Source organism: Eretmochelys imbricata, chromosome 1, assembly GCF_965152235.1.
Source record: "Eretmochelys imbricata isolate rEreImb1 chromosome 1, rEreImb1.hap1, whole genome shotgun sequence".
Taxonomy (NCBI): domain Eukaryota; kingdom Metazoa; phylum Chordata; order Testudines; family Cheloniidae; genus Eretmochelys; species Eretmochelys imbricata.
Window position 1 is genome coordinate 236,871,317 of NC_135572.1, and position 12,542 is coordinate 236,883,858.

General features: G+C 42.0%; 1 protein-coding gene across 1 annotated transcript in view; it reads left to right on the forward strand.

Annotated features, from left to right (window-relative positions):
• Positions 1-12,542, forward strand: part of EFCAB6 (EF-hand calcium binding domain 6) — a 135,556-nt gene that overhangs the window by 21,599 nt on the left and 101,415 nt on the right. Inside the window, exon 5 of the mRNA XM_077807448.1 lies at positions 8,537-8,673. Within this exon, the coding sequence (XP_077663574.1) occupies positions 8,537-8,673 (137 nt within the window). The remainder of the gene's footprint in view (positions 1-8,536; positions 8,674-12,542) is intronic.

Genomic DNA, 12,542 nt, shown 5'->3' on the forward strand with positions numbered 1-12,542 from the left:
AACAGATTTGCAAACCTTATGTTCCTTCTTGGGTCTTATCTCCTGGTATGCAAAATTCATTCCCAATTATGCTTCTGTCATTGAACTGTTACGGGAATTACTATGGAGAAGTTCAACCTTAGTGTGGACAACGGATGCACCAGAAAGACTTATTGTACATAGTGCAATACTTGCACTATTCAGTCCTGCATTGCCCACAATTGTAACTACTAATGCTTCTGATTATGGACTTGGGGCTGTTCTCCCACAACTGCATGAGGACAACACAGAGAGGACTGTTGCATTTGCTTCAAGGACACTAAGTAATGCTGAGAGAAAATATTCTACAGTCGAAAAAGAAGCACTTGCTTGTGTCTGGGCTACTGGAAAATGGGGAACTTACCTGTTGGGCCACACGTTCAAGTTGCGCACAGACCACAGCCCTTTGACGACGTTGCTCACCACGAAAGGACTGGGAAGAGCAGGATATCATATTGCTCGATGGTCTGCAGACTACTCTCTTTCAATTATGAACTGGAATGTAAGCCTGGAAACCAAAATATGGTCGCTGATTGCCTTTCTCGCCTGCCTTTGCCTTCACCAGATGGTCCACCGGAGGATGAGGATGTAGTGGTTGCACTTATTACAAGCACTCTCACTGCAGTTACAAGAGAACAATTTCAAGCTGCTTGTTCAGCGTGTCCAATTCAACAAAAACTATGGGAATTTTTGACAAAGAAATGACCCAGTCACCCTGAAAACCTTGACCCAGTTTTGCTGCCTTATTTTAGAGTTTGGGGTGAACTTTCTTTGTTTGATGGCCGTTTGCGACGAGGTACACACCCGCTCCTTGTGCCAGAAGAATTACAGTCAAAACTCATAACCTGGCACACGATACTCATCAAGGAATTGTCCGAACCAAACAATGACTATGGGATCTGTATTGGTGGCCAGGGATGGACTCTCAAACTGAAGCACTCATAAAATCCTGTGTCACTTGCCAAATGCATGATAAGACAGCAGTGACATGTACCCCTCCATTACAGCCTGTTTCTCTTCCTGAATCTGCATGGGAAAAAGTGGTGATTGACATTGTAGGATCCTTTGATACTGCTCCAATTGACTGCCGTTATGCCATCACTTTAATAGACTATTTCAGTAAATGGCCTGAGGTAGCGTTTACATCGCAAATCTCTTCTGCTACAGTAATTAAGCTGCTCTCTTCAGTTTTTAGCAAGGAAGGTAACCCCAAAGAACTGGTTTCAGATAATGGTAGTCAATTTAGTTCCCTGGAAATTGAAACTTTTCGAGCACAGAGGAACATTTTACACAGAAGGTCATCCCAATATTACCCTCAAGCCAATGGGGAAATTGAATGGTTTAACAGAAGTTTGAAAGAGTTTGCAAATGGCTAAACTGGAAGGGCGATTGTGGATACCCTTCACTACTGATTTCTTGCAAGCATACCAGGCTACACAACATGCCACTATGCAAAGATCACCCGCAGAGTTACTGCATGGCAAACAGATGAATACTAAACTGAACATTGCTGGATTGTTAAAGGCAGAGGATGATGTGAGAAAAACAGTTGAACAGAACCAAGCAAAGTCTAAGGCTTTCACAGACAAGCGGCGGGGTGCTAAGGAACCAAAGTTTGAGTGTGGTTCCTTTGTTAGAATATGAAAACCTGGAATTTTACGCAAAGGGGACCATAAATTCACAGCTCCTCTTAAAATCATAGAGAAGAAGGGATCTTACACCTATCGACTTTCTGATGGGCGGGTATGGAATGCTTCTTATCTTGCACCTGCATATGCACCAAGAGGAGATTATGCCAACACCCAGTCTGCATTGGATGACTTCACCGTAGTACCAACACAACAAGACATTGCATTGGAACTGGGGCTTGAGAGATGGCCTGTCAAACCCAGATGACCACCTGTGTGGACTAGAGACTATGTTATGTAGTACCTACAGTGTTTTCAGTGTAATATTTCTGCCAACAGTATAGTGTCTTGTTTCATATTTGTTCCTGTGGTTAGAACAATAATGTTTATTTTAATTGGGAGAGTTTCTTAAGAGAGGAGGGAATGTGGTGTTTAGATGTTTCTTGTAATTATTAGAATTGGGAGCACTGGCTGTTGGGAGTCTGAAAGGACAGGAAACAGGAAGGAGGGGGGAAGAGTTGAGAGGCTGGGAGAAAGCTACAGAGGGTGCAGCAGCAGCTTGGTAAAGAGGTTTCCACTTTGAAAATAAAGTCCTGTTGAAGCTTGTTAGTACCTTGCCTGGTTGATCCAACAAGGAGTTATCGGCTATGGGGTTGAAACCACCTCGGAAAAGCAGAAAAAGAAGAGAATCAACCACTAGGAAAAGCAAATTTGTAAGAAGGGTTGTGAGGATACAATGATGGCTCCATAATGCACTTATGCATCAGGGTTTACATTTCGGCATTTCACTTCTAGCTGTTGTATGGAGATGTTTGTGCATAAGTATTCATACTAACTAATCCTTAGTTCTGGACCTAAACTGCTAGTGTCTTTTTAAAGGTAAGCAACATACTGAGCCTGTTTCTCATTTACACTAAGCCGCCTTTACACTCCCGTAAAATGTGGTGGTGTAAAAAGGCCTTAAAGTGCGCATAAATATATTACACCAATTTTAAGGGCCCTCTAAATAGCTAGAATGTATAAAGGGCCTTAGTGTAAAATGAGAATTAGGCCCAGTATCTCTTCCTCACTCCCCACTTTCCTACTTCCCTTCCCCCACAAATTTTTGATTTTATGTTTATGAGGCTCTGAAAATAGTCTAATTCTTTTCTATCTGATTTGGCCTATCTCTACCAGCTGGTAAATAGGAAATGTTCACCATAGGAAGCCAATACTCTGCAGAGTGTAAACAGATGGAATCAATATAAAGTGACAAGTTAGACTGTGCTACTGAGAATACAGAGCCAAAACTAAGAGCATAACAGTCACGATACTTATTTTGTTCCAATTCATTTGGTACTGAATAGCACTTCATATATGCACAGCTGTGTCCTTCTGTTTTTTACTTTCTTTCTTCTGGTTTGATGATGACAATTTCAAAGAAAAACTTTAATTAAAGATTTTACACAAAATGGCCCAAAGTAGAATATATGGAAAATGAGCATTGATGTGTTTATTGCACAAGGAATATTTTTTCATGCATTTATTTTTCCTTTTTCTTTAAACAAAGCAAAAAAAAAAGTATGCATGAAATGTGCTGGATTGACGGCCTTGCAGGCTGAAGTTTTCTGTTTGTCTGCAGTACAGGCACCATATTGAGCTCTGGCTGTGAAAGCTTGCTCACCCTGCCTTTCCTGGTACCCTGCTCTGGAGAAGCCACCCGTTAGGGATGAGAAGGTGGTTCATTCTCCAAGCCCATTCCAGGGTAGAATGTGAGAATTTCTGCCTGTGTGTGGAGGCTGAGGGAAAGAGGATGCCAGGAGCCAGGAGTGCTTCAGTCCAGCAATGGTAGCTTCCCCAGAAGGGCTGTGGAAATGGACGGGTTATGGCCTTTCTCCCTTTCTTGCCCTGTACAGACCAGCAGACTTTGCCTTTTGTGAAGGAAAGCACATCTTGCATCCTGTAAATGTATGATGCACAAGCTGTGCTTCTCTGGTGACTGCTGCAGAGGCAGTGTACTTCCAAGCTATTCCCTGCTGCAGGCCGTGCCTTAAAGGCACAAGTGACTTCTCATTCTTTTGCCCCCAGGAATGACAACGTGGCGGTGGGATGTTTGACACATTTTCACTAAAATGAGAGAGGTGGAATGTTCTGCTGGTTTGAACAGTGGGCTGGCAATCAGGAGACTTGGATTTACATCCCAGTCCTGCCATTGCCTCATTCCTCAGCATAGAGTTCTGTAGAATGAACAGTTGCAACCCTTAAATTTTTGCCATTTTTACTTCAAATAAATATTTCAGTACTTGCTGTACTCCCTACATTACTAGGGTGTTTGCTCTAAAGAGGAGCAGCAACTGTTAGTTTGCACTTGCAGAATTTCCTTCAGATTCTCTTACAAGCGGGGAGCAGCTTTTGCTACCTGCAGAAGCCATGGGTTTCAGACTCTTCCCTCCCTATATCCCCCAAGCTATGCAAGGGAATCTCAGCAAATCTGCACAGAGGTCTCTTGCCTCCTCACTCCAGCACTTTGCCTCCCTTGAACAACATGATCTCTCTATGAATTGTGCTACAAGGGACTCACTTGTCCTGTGGATTCCCCTGAAACCCCTTTAAGGGTTGTTCTACACCACACAGGGGGGAAGACTGTGTAAGTTAGTATAGACAGAATCGGAGGGTTTGGGGTGGGGAGAATGCAGTGATGCAGTGCAAACCAGTGAACCCTCTCCACCTTCCTCTGCTTGCCCTGTCAAACATTCAGAAGTGAAACTGTGTTCTCCATGCAGAGAGGATTCCACAGAATAAGGGAGCAGGAAGGAGAATATTATGCAGGTGGTATCCCCCAAGTTCAGATCCATGGGTGCAGGCTCTCTTTGGAATGCATATGTTGAAGGAAGTATGGGGATCATTAATAATTATGTTGCTAGCAAAATACTGTTAGATGGGTAGCCTTGTATTTGGAGGTAGAGTACTTCAGTCTTTGCAGGGTAATCTGTGGTCTGCATAAAAACTGTATTTAGAACTCCCTGTGTCTGGTGCTGGATGTGATTTGTACTGAATTTTCTTTACACATCAAAGTGTAAGAAAATACTTTAAACACCTAGTACTCCTGTCAAGGTTCCTCCCCCACTCTGAACTCTAGGGTACAGATGTGGGGACCTGCATGAAAACCTCCTAAGCTTACTTTTACCAGCTTAGGTTAAAACTTCCCCAAGGTACAAATTAATTTTATCCTTTGTCCTTGGAATATCCACTGCCACCACCAAACTCTAACTGGGTTTACTGGGAAACGTAGTTTGGACACGTCTTACCCCGCAAAATCCTCCCAACCCTTGCACCCCACTTCCTGGGAAAGGTTTGGTAAAAATCCTCATCAATTTGCATAGGTGACCACAGACCCAAACCCTTGGATCTGAGAACAATGAAAAAGCATTCAGTTTTCTTACAAGAAGACTTTTAATAGAAATAGAAGTAAATAGAAGTAAAGGAATCACCCCTGTAAAATCAGGATGGTAGATACCTTACAGGGTAATTAGATTCAAAACATAGAGAATCCCTCTAGGCAAAACCTTAAGTTACAAAAAAGACACACAGACAGAAATAGTCATTCTATTCAGCACAGTTCTTTTCTTAGCCATTTAAAGAAATCATAATCTAACGCATACCTAGCTAGATTACTTACTAAAAGTTCTAAGACTCCATTCCTGTTCTATCCCCGGCAAAAGCAGCATATAGACAGACACAGACCCTTTGTTTCTCTCCCTCCTCCCAGCTTTTGAAAGTATCTTGTCTCCTCATTGGTCATTTTGGTCAGGTGCCAGCGAGGTTACCTTTAACTTCTTAACCCTTTACAGGTGAGAGGATTTTTCCTCTGGCCAGGAGGGTTTTTAAAGGCGTTTACCCTTCCCTTTATATTTATGACAACTCCAATAACTGCCTTTTGATCCTGAGGGATCCACCAGTGCTACACAAACTACCTTCTTGTAACACTGCTGAAATGCAGTTACTTCTGGGGTGGAATGTAGTAGCCAACTGATACGCAACAGTAGTAAGAGAGGACAATATGGCCAGGCACCAAGACAAGGTCCTACTGTAATGTAAAGTGTGATTGGCTCATTAATGTCTATTGAGAATAAACAGGACTAACGTTTCTAATGTTGAAAGAAGCTGATCATGTTCAATGATCAGCTGAAATATCTTTATGTAGTTGTGACAGGATCCCTGGGGTACTGGGGAACTGTTATGCTCTTATCTCTCCAGCCCAGGCTCTTTCTCGAGCACAGGCTCTCTCTCGCAATGCTTTGCTAGTGACAAGCAGCAAACCCCCCAGGTGCTGTTATCACTCAGTACAACAGCCCCACATCCAGCTAAATTGCATGAATGCTCCCTGAGCCACTCACGAATCACACAGAGAAAGGCACCAGCAAATCTCCCAAGCCCCCAGCCTTGCAGCCCAGAACAGTAACTGTCTTGCCCTAGTCAGAAGCCTGACCTGTACATGTTCATTACCCAATCTGCCCCTCCCTCAATGTGGAGAGGATACACGCTAGCCTTTGTAACCTGAGCTGAGATTTCCCAAGCACTTCAGCCAAAACGCTCTGGTTTAGATAAAATATAAAACAGGTTTATTAACTACAGAAAGATCAATTTTAAGTGATTATAAGTGGTAGGCACAAGAAGTCAGAGATAGTTACCAAAGAAAATAAAAGGTAAGCATGCAGTCTAAATCCTAGACTTTATTAGGCTGAACAATATTTGTATCAAGCAGTTTTTCTCACCCTACTGGATGTTGCAGGTAGGTTACAGTCCTTAATACACAGGCTTTCCCTTTAAGCCTGGGACCAGTCTCCTCAGTTCAGGTCTTTGTTTTCCCAGCATTCTTTTGCTTTCAGTGTAGGTGGGGAGGAGAAAGGTGCCCTCATGATGCCACTGACCCTTATTTTATACTCTTAATCCATGTCCCTGGAAAGAAACTAACCCAGGCATGCCTGGTTGGGCTTCCTGAGTCACAGGGTTGAGCAATTCCCATTGTGTGGTGTTTCTCTTACAGAATTGTAAATTCCTTGTTTACAACTCACCTGCTGATTAATGGTGGTTTGATGGCAGCCTGGGTGTGGATCACCAGCTTTGTTGTCACTGGAGAACTAACAATGTATGACTCCCAAATTTACAACATATTTCAATAACAACCATACAGCAAAATCTCATCACTTCATAAACCCTAATGATATACATATTTTGACAGAACAGGTTTCAGCAGATCATGACCTTTAAAATGATACCTCACAAGGCATACACTGTACAAAACATATCATGATTGTATGACAGTGGTGGATATGGCGGTTCTAGGGTGCTGCTTGGAGGTACAGAGTGCCACAGTAGTAACTGCATGGCACTCAATTTGACTTATAAGAATGTAGGGTTAAGTTCAACATTCTGGGAAATGAATCTCTGATTCTGGGGGAATTGAAGTATTTAAAGCTTGATTCTTTGACCATACAGTGACCCTCTTTAACAAAATCTGATTACCAAAAGATATCAAATGTTAATAAACAGCCTTTCTCATGAAAACCTTGTGGTTGTGTGGGACTAGATGTGTGGAAATGTTTTCCCAGTCCAGTGAAACTGGGAAATTTCTGGATTTTTGCCAATCCTGTTTATATTATAACTTTATTGTGTTGTCTTAACTGTTCATAGTAGCAAAAGGCAATTTTTATGAATAAAACCAGCTTTCCCTCCTCCTTGTCTCCATCCAAAACAAAAAATTGCCCCCTTCCATCATCCTGGCCTGTGCCAAGGACCAGTGATAACCTGACTGTTTGCCTCAATTCTGCTTACTTTGGATTAGATTGTGGGCCCATTACTTACATTGGTGGGCAGGTATAACCATAGATTGTGCCATTGCAGTCAAAGAAAGTACTCATGGGATTAACTGCTCAGCAATGGGAATAAGGAGTTCACAATGGCAAAGCTCCTATTGATTTCAGTGGGAGCAGGATTTCACCCAAGGTTTTGCTACTTTATATTCCTGCTAGCACTGCATAGCCTATAGGATTCTATTCTGGCTCATGTACCATCATCAGAACAAGCAACTTAGTTCCAGTTGTAGAATCTATATTGTTGCTCCTGTTGTGTGAACCAGAAAGTACACAACTTGACTTTCATTTCCCAGCTTGAATTTTTAGGAACAGTAGTTAAAAAAAGCAGTATTTTTAAGAAAACTTTCTTACTTGTAAACTGAGCAAAATTCGACATAGAAGTAATTGAAAAACAGTAAGCTTGGCACCCCACAATGTCATGTTTTAATATATGACTACATTTTCAGGTTCAGAATTTGCACAGATTTTCAGCAGGGACAGAGGAAAGGGCTGCAATTGCAAATGTCACCACCTTCACTAGCAAAACCCCATGTTTTCTTTTTTCACCCTCAAACATACCCCCTTATTTTTGGTAAATATTTGAAGTGAATAAAAAAGAGATTCACTCCACTTTATGAAGAACAGTAATCATTTGTTGATTTCTAATAAACATAAATACCAGTGTCAAGCAGATCTGCCACAATCATGCAGTATTTGGTTTCTGGCAAATCTCTAGGTTTCAGTCATTGGAGGAAGATGTCTTTTATCTACTGCTTAAAAGGAATGAGTTGTATTTGAAACTCATTACTTTGCCTAAAAGTTTTTTAACTTTACCAACACCATTTACTGAGGAAATTGCCTTTAAAACATTCAATAACTGCACAGTGTTCATGTCTTCTAGTCATTTTGTAACACTGTGCTCAAAAAGTTGGTTTTTTTGCATTGTTGGAAAAGGTATAAAATGTCATTTTTTATATTAGCAAAGCTGTCCAGTGCCTGTGTTTCAGGTTGCATCAGTGTTTGTTTCTTGTTAATTTGATCATTTGTCATTTATAGATTTCAAAGAATTTGAAAAGCATCCTCAAGACCTGTAGACTTTTTGACTATAACCGAACAGGACAAATACAGCGGCATGAGCTAAGACGGATTCTTGAGATCAGTTGTTTCAAGATGAAGGATGCAGAGTATGAAAAGTAAGTAAGGAAATAGTCAAAGATTTCTGTATGTTTCTTGAAATTAATAAGTTAAGGGGCCTATGTGGCATTCTGAACTGCACAGGCTGTCAGATTCTGGAGAGTGGCTTGGCAATAGGCTGACTTATTAGGATAAAAGCTGACTGGCTGCCAAGAGCCTTGCTCCATATTATGGACCTATCCCTTTAATCACCCAGATGCACACTGCAGCCTCCGAAACTTCCTATACTCTGAGGGAGGTAGTAATTCCATTGTCTGGTTCCTAAAGGAATGGGTCATAGCATCTGAACTCCTCCTAGCTTCAAGCAGCTTGATTGTTGTGGGTGGGAATGGGGGTCTCATCCACACAGTCTCAAAGAGATTGGTTTCAGAGTCGCAGCTGTGTTAGTCTGTATCTGCAAAAAGAAAGGGAGTACTTGTGGCATCTTAGAGACTAACAAATGTATTTGAGCATAAGCTTTTGTGAGCTACAGCTCACTTCATCAGATGCATGCAGTGGAAAATACAGTGGGGAGATTTTATAGACACAGAGAACATGAAACAATGGGAGTTACCATACACACTGTAACGAGAGTGATCAGGTAAGGTGAGCTATTACCAGCAGGAGAGAAAAAAAAATCAAACGCTTTTTGTAATGATAATCAAGGTGGGCCATTTCCAGCAGTTGACAAGAACGTGTGAGGAACAGTGCAGGGTTGGAGGGAATAAACAAGGGGAAATAGTTTTACTTTGTGTAATGACACATCCACTCCCAGTCTTTATTCAAGCCTAATGTAATGGTGTCCAGTTTGCACATTTAATTCCAATTCAGCAGTCTCTCACTGGAGTCTGTTTTTGAAGTTCTTTTGTTGAAGAATTGCAACTTTTGGGTCTGTAATCGAGTGACCAGAGAGACTGAAGTATTGTCCAACTGGTTTTTGAATGTTATAGTTCCTGACATCTGATTTGTGTCCATTTATTCTTTTACGAAGAGACTGTCCGGTTTGGCCAATGTACATGGCAGAGGACATTGCTGGCACATGCTGGCATATATCACAAAGGTGGATGTGCAGGTGAACGAGCCTCTGATAGTGTGGCTGATGTGATTAGACCCTATGATGGTGTCCCCTGAATAGATATGTAGACACAGTTGGCAATCTCTCTGGTCACTCGATTACAGACGCAAAAGTTGCAATTCTTCAACAAAAAAACTTCAAAAACAGACTCCAACGAGAGACTGCTGAATTGGAATTAAATGTGCAAACTGGACACCATTACATTAGGCTTGTATAAAGACTGGGAGTGGATGTGTCATTACACAAAGTAAAACTATTTCCCCATGTTTATTTTCCCCCCGCTACTGTTCCTCACATGTTCTTGTCAACTGCTGGAAATGGCCCACCTTGATGATCACTACAAAAGGTTTTGTTCTTTTTCCCCCTCTCCTGCTGGTAATAGCTCACCTTACCTGATCACTCTCGTTACAGTGTGTATGGTAATACCCATTGTTTCATGTTCTCTGTGTCTGTAAAATCTCCCCACTGTATTTTCCACTGCATGCATCCGATGAAGTGAGCTGTAGCTCACAAAAGCTTATGCTCAAATAAATTGGTTAGTCGCTAAAGTGCCACAAGTCCTCCTTTTCTTTTTGCGGATACAGACTAACGTGGCTGCTACTCTGAAACCTGTCATTATGCAAGGCACTGAATTTAGCCGTATGGAGCGGAAATCCATCAACTTCATGAAAAAACTCGTACAGATACAGACAGACATCATCTTCCTTTCCAAATGCAAACAGATGGACATCATACCAAAAGGACTGAAGGTAAAAAATCCATTACAATCTACATACCACACAGACTATGCTGACAGATTGTGCCACACACTCTCAAAGAAACTGCAGTACCACCTGATCAACATCCTATACAGCAAACCAGGAAAGATTAAGAATGAGCTCTCAAAACTGGATACTCTCATAAAAAGCCAACCCTCCACACAAACTTCCTCGTGGCTGGACTTTACTAAAACTAGACAAGCCATTTACAACACACACTTTGCTTCTCTACAAAAGAAAAAGGACACTAAACTATCTAAACTACTACATGCCACAAGGGGCCACAACAGTGGTTCCCTTAATCCACCCAGCAATATTGTTAATCTATCCAGCCATACTCTTAGCCCCGCAGAAGAATCTGTCCTATCTCGGGACCTCTCCTTCTGCCCCTTCACCCCCATGAACATGATACAGTTCTGTGGTGACCTAGAATCCTATTTTCGACGTCTCCGACTCAAGGAGTATTTCCAACACACCTCTGAACAGCATTGATGACATCTTAATGATATGGACCCATGGAAAAGAAGCCCTTGAGGAATTCCACCATGATTTCAACAATTTCCATCCCACCATCAACCTCAGCCTGGACCAGTCCACACAAGAGATCCACTTCCTGGACACTACGGCGCTAATAAGTGATGGCCACATAAATGCCACCCTATACCGGAAACCTACTGACCGCTATACTTACCTACATGCCTCCAGCTTTCATCCAGACAACACCACACGATCCATTGTCTATAGCCAAGCTCTATGATATAACCGCATTTGCTCCAACCCTCAGACAGAGACAAACACCTACAAGATCTCTATCAAGTGTTCTTACAACTACAATACCCACCTGCTGAAGTGAAGAAACAGATTGACAGAGCCAGAAGAATACCCAGAAGTTACCTACAGGACAGGCCCAACAAAGAAAATAACAGAACGCCACTAGCCATCACCTTCAGCCCCCAACTAAAACCTCTCCAATGCATAATCAAGAATCTACAACCTATCCTGAAGGACAACTCATCAGATCTTGGGAGACAGGCCAGTCCTTGCTTACAGACAGCCCCCCAACCTGAAGCAAATTCTCACCAGCAACCACACAACAAAACCACTAACCCAGGAACCTATTCTTGCAACAAAGCCTGTTGCCAACTGTGTCCACATATCTATTCAGGGGACACCATCATAGGGCCTAATCACATCAGCCACACTATCAGAGGCTCATTCACCTGCACATCTACCAATGTGATATATGCCATCACGTGCCAGCAATACCCCTCTGCCATGTACATTGGCCAAACCGAACAGTCTCTACGTAAAAGAATAAATGGACACAAATCAGATGTCAGGCATTATAACATTCAAAAACCAGTCAGAGAACACTTCAATCTCTCTGGTCACTTGATTAGAGACCTAAAAGTTGCAATTCTTCAACAAAAAAGCCTCAAAAACAGACTCCAGTGAGAGACTGCTGAATTGGAATTAAATGTGCAAACTGGATACCATTACATTAGGCTTGAATAAAGACTGGGAGTGGATGTGTCATTACACAAAGTAAAACTATTTCCCCTTGTTTATTCCCCTTCCCCCAACTGTTCCTCACATGTTCTTGTCAACTGCTAGAAATGGCCTACCTTGATTATCACTACAAAAGGTTTTTTTTTGTTTGTTTGTTTTTCCTCTCCTGCAGGTAATAGCTCACCTTACCTGATCACTCTTGTTATAGTGTGTATGGTAACACCCATTGTTTCATGTTCTCTGTGCCTATAAAATCTCCCCACTGTATTTTTCACTGCATGCATCTGATGAAGTGAGCTGTAGCTCACGAAAGCTTATGCTCAAATAGATTTGTTAGTCTCTAAGGTGCCACAAGTACTCCTTTTTTTTTTTTTTTTTTAAGGAGATTGGTGTTTTTGGGGTAGAACCTCTTTGTCTTGATCTCCAAAAGATTGTCTGACGAGACATTCCTTCCCCCCTTCACACCAGTTCCAGGAATGGTACTGCTGGTGCCTTCCCACCCCACCCTGATTACATGCTGAATGGTGATAACAGTGAGACCCATCTG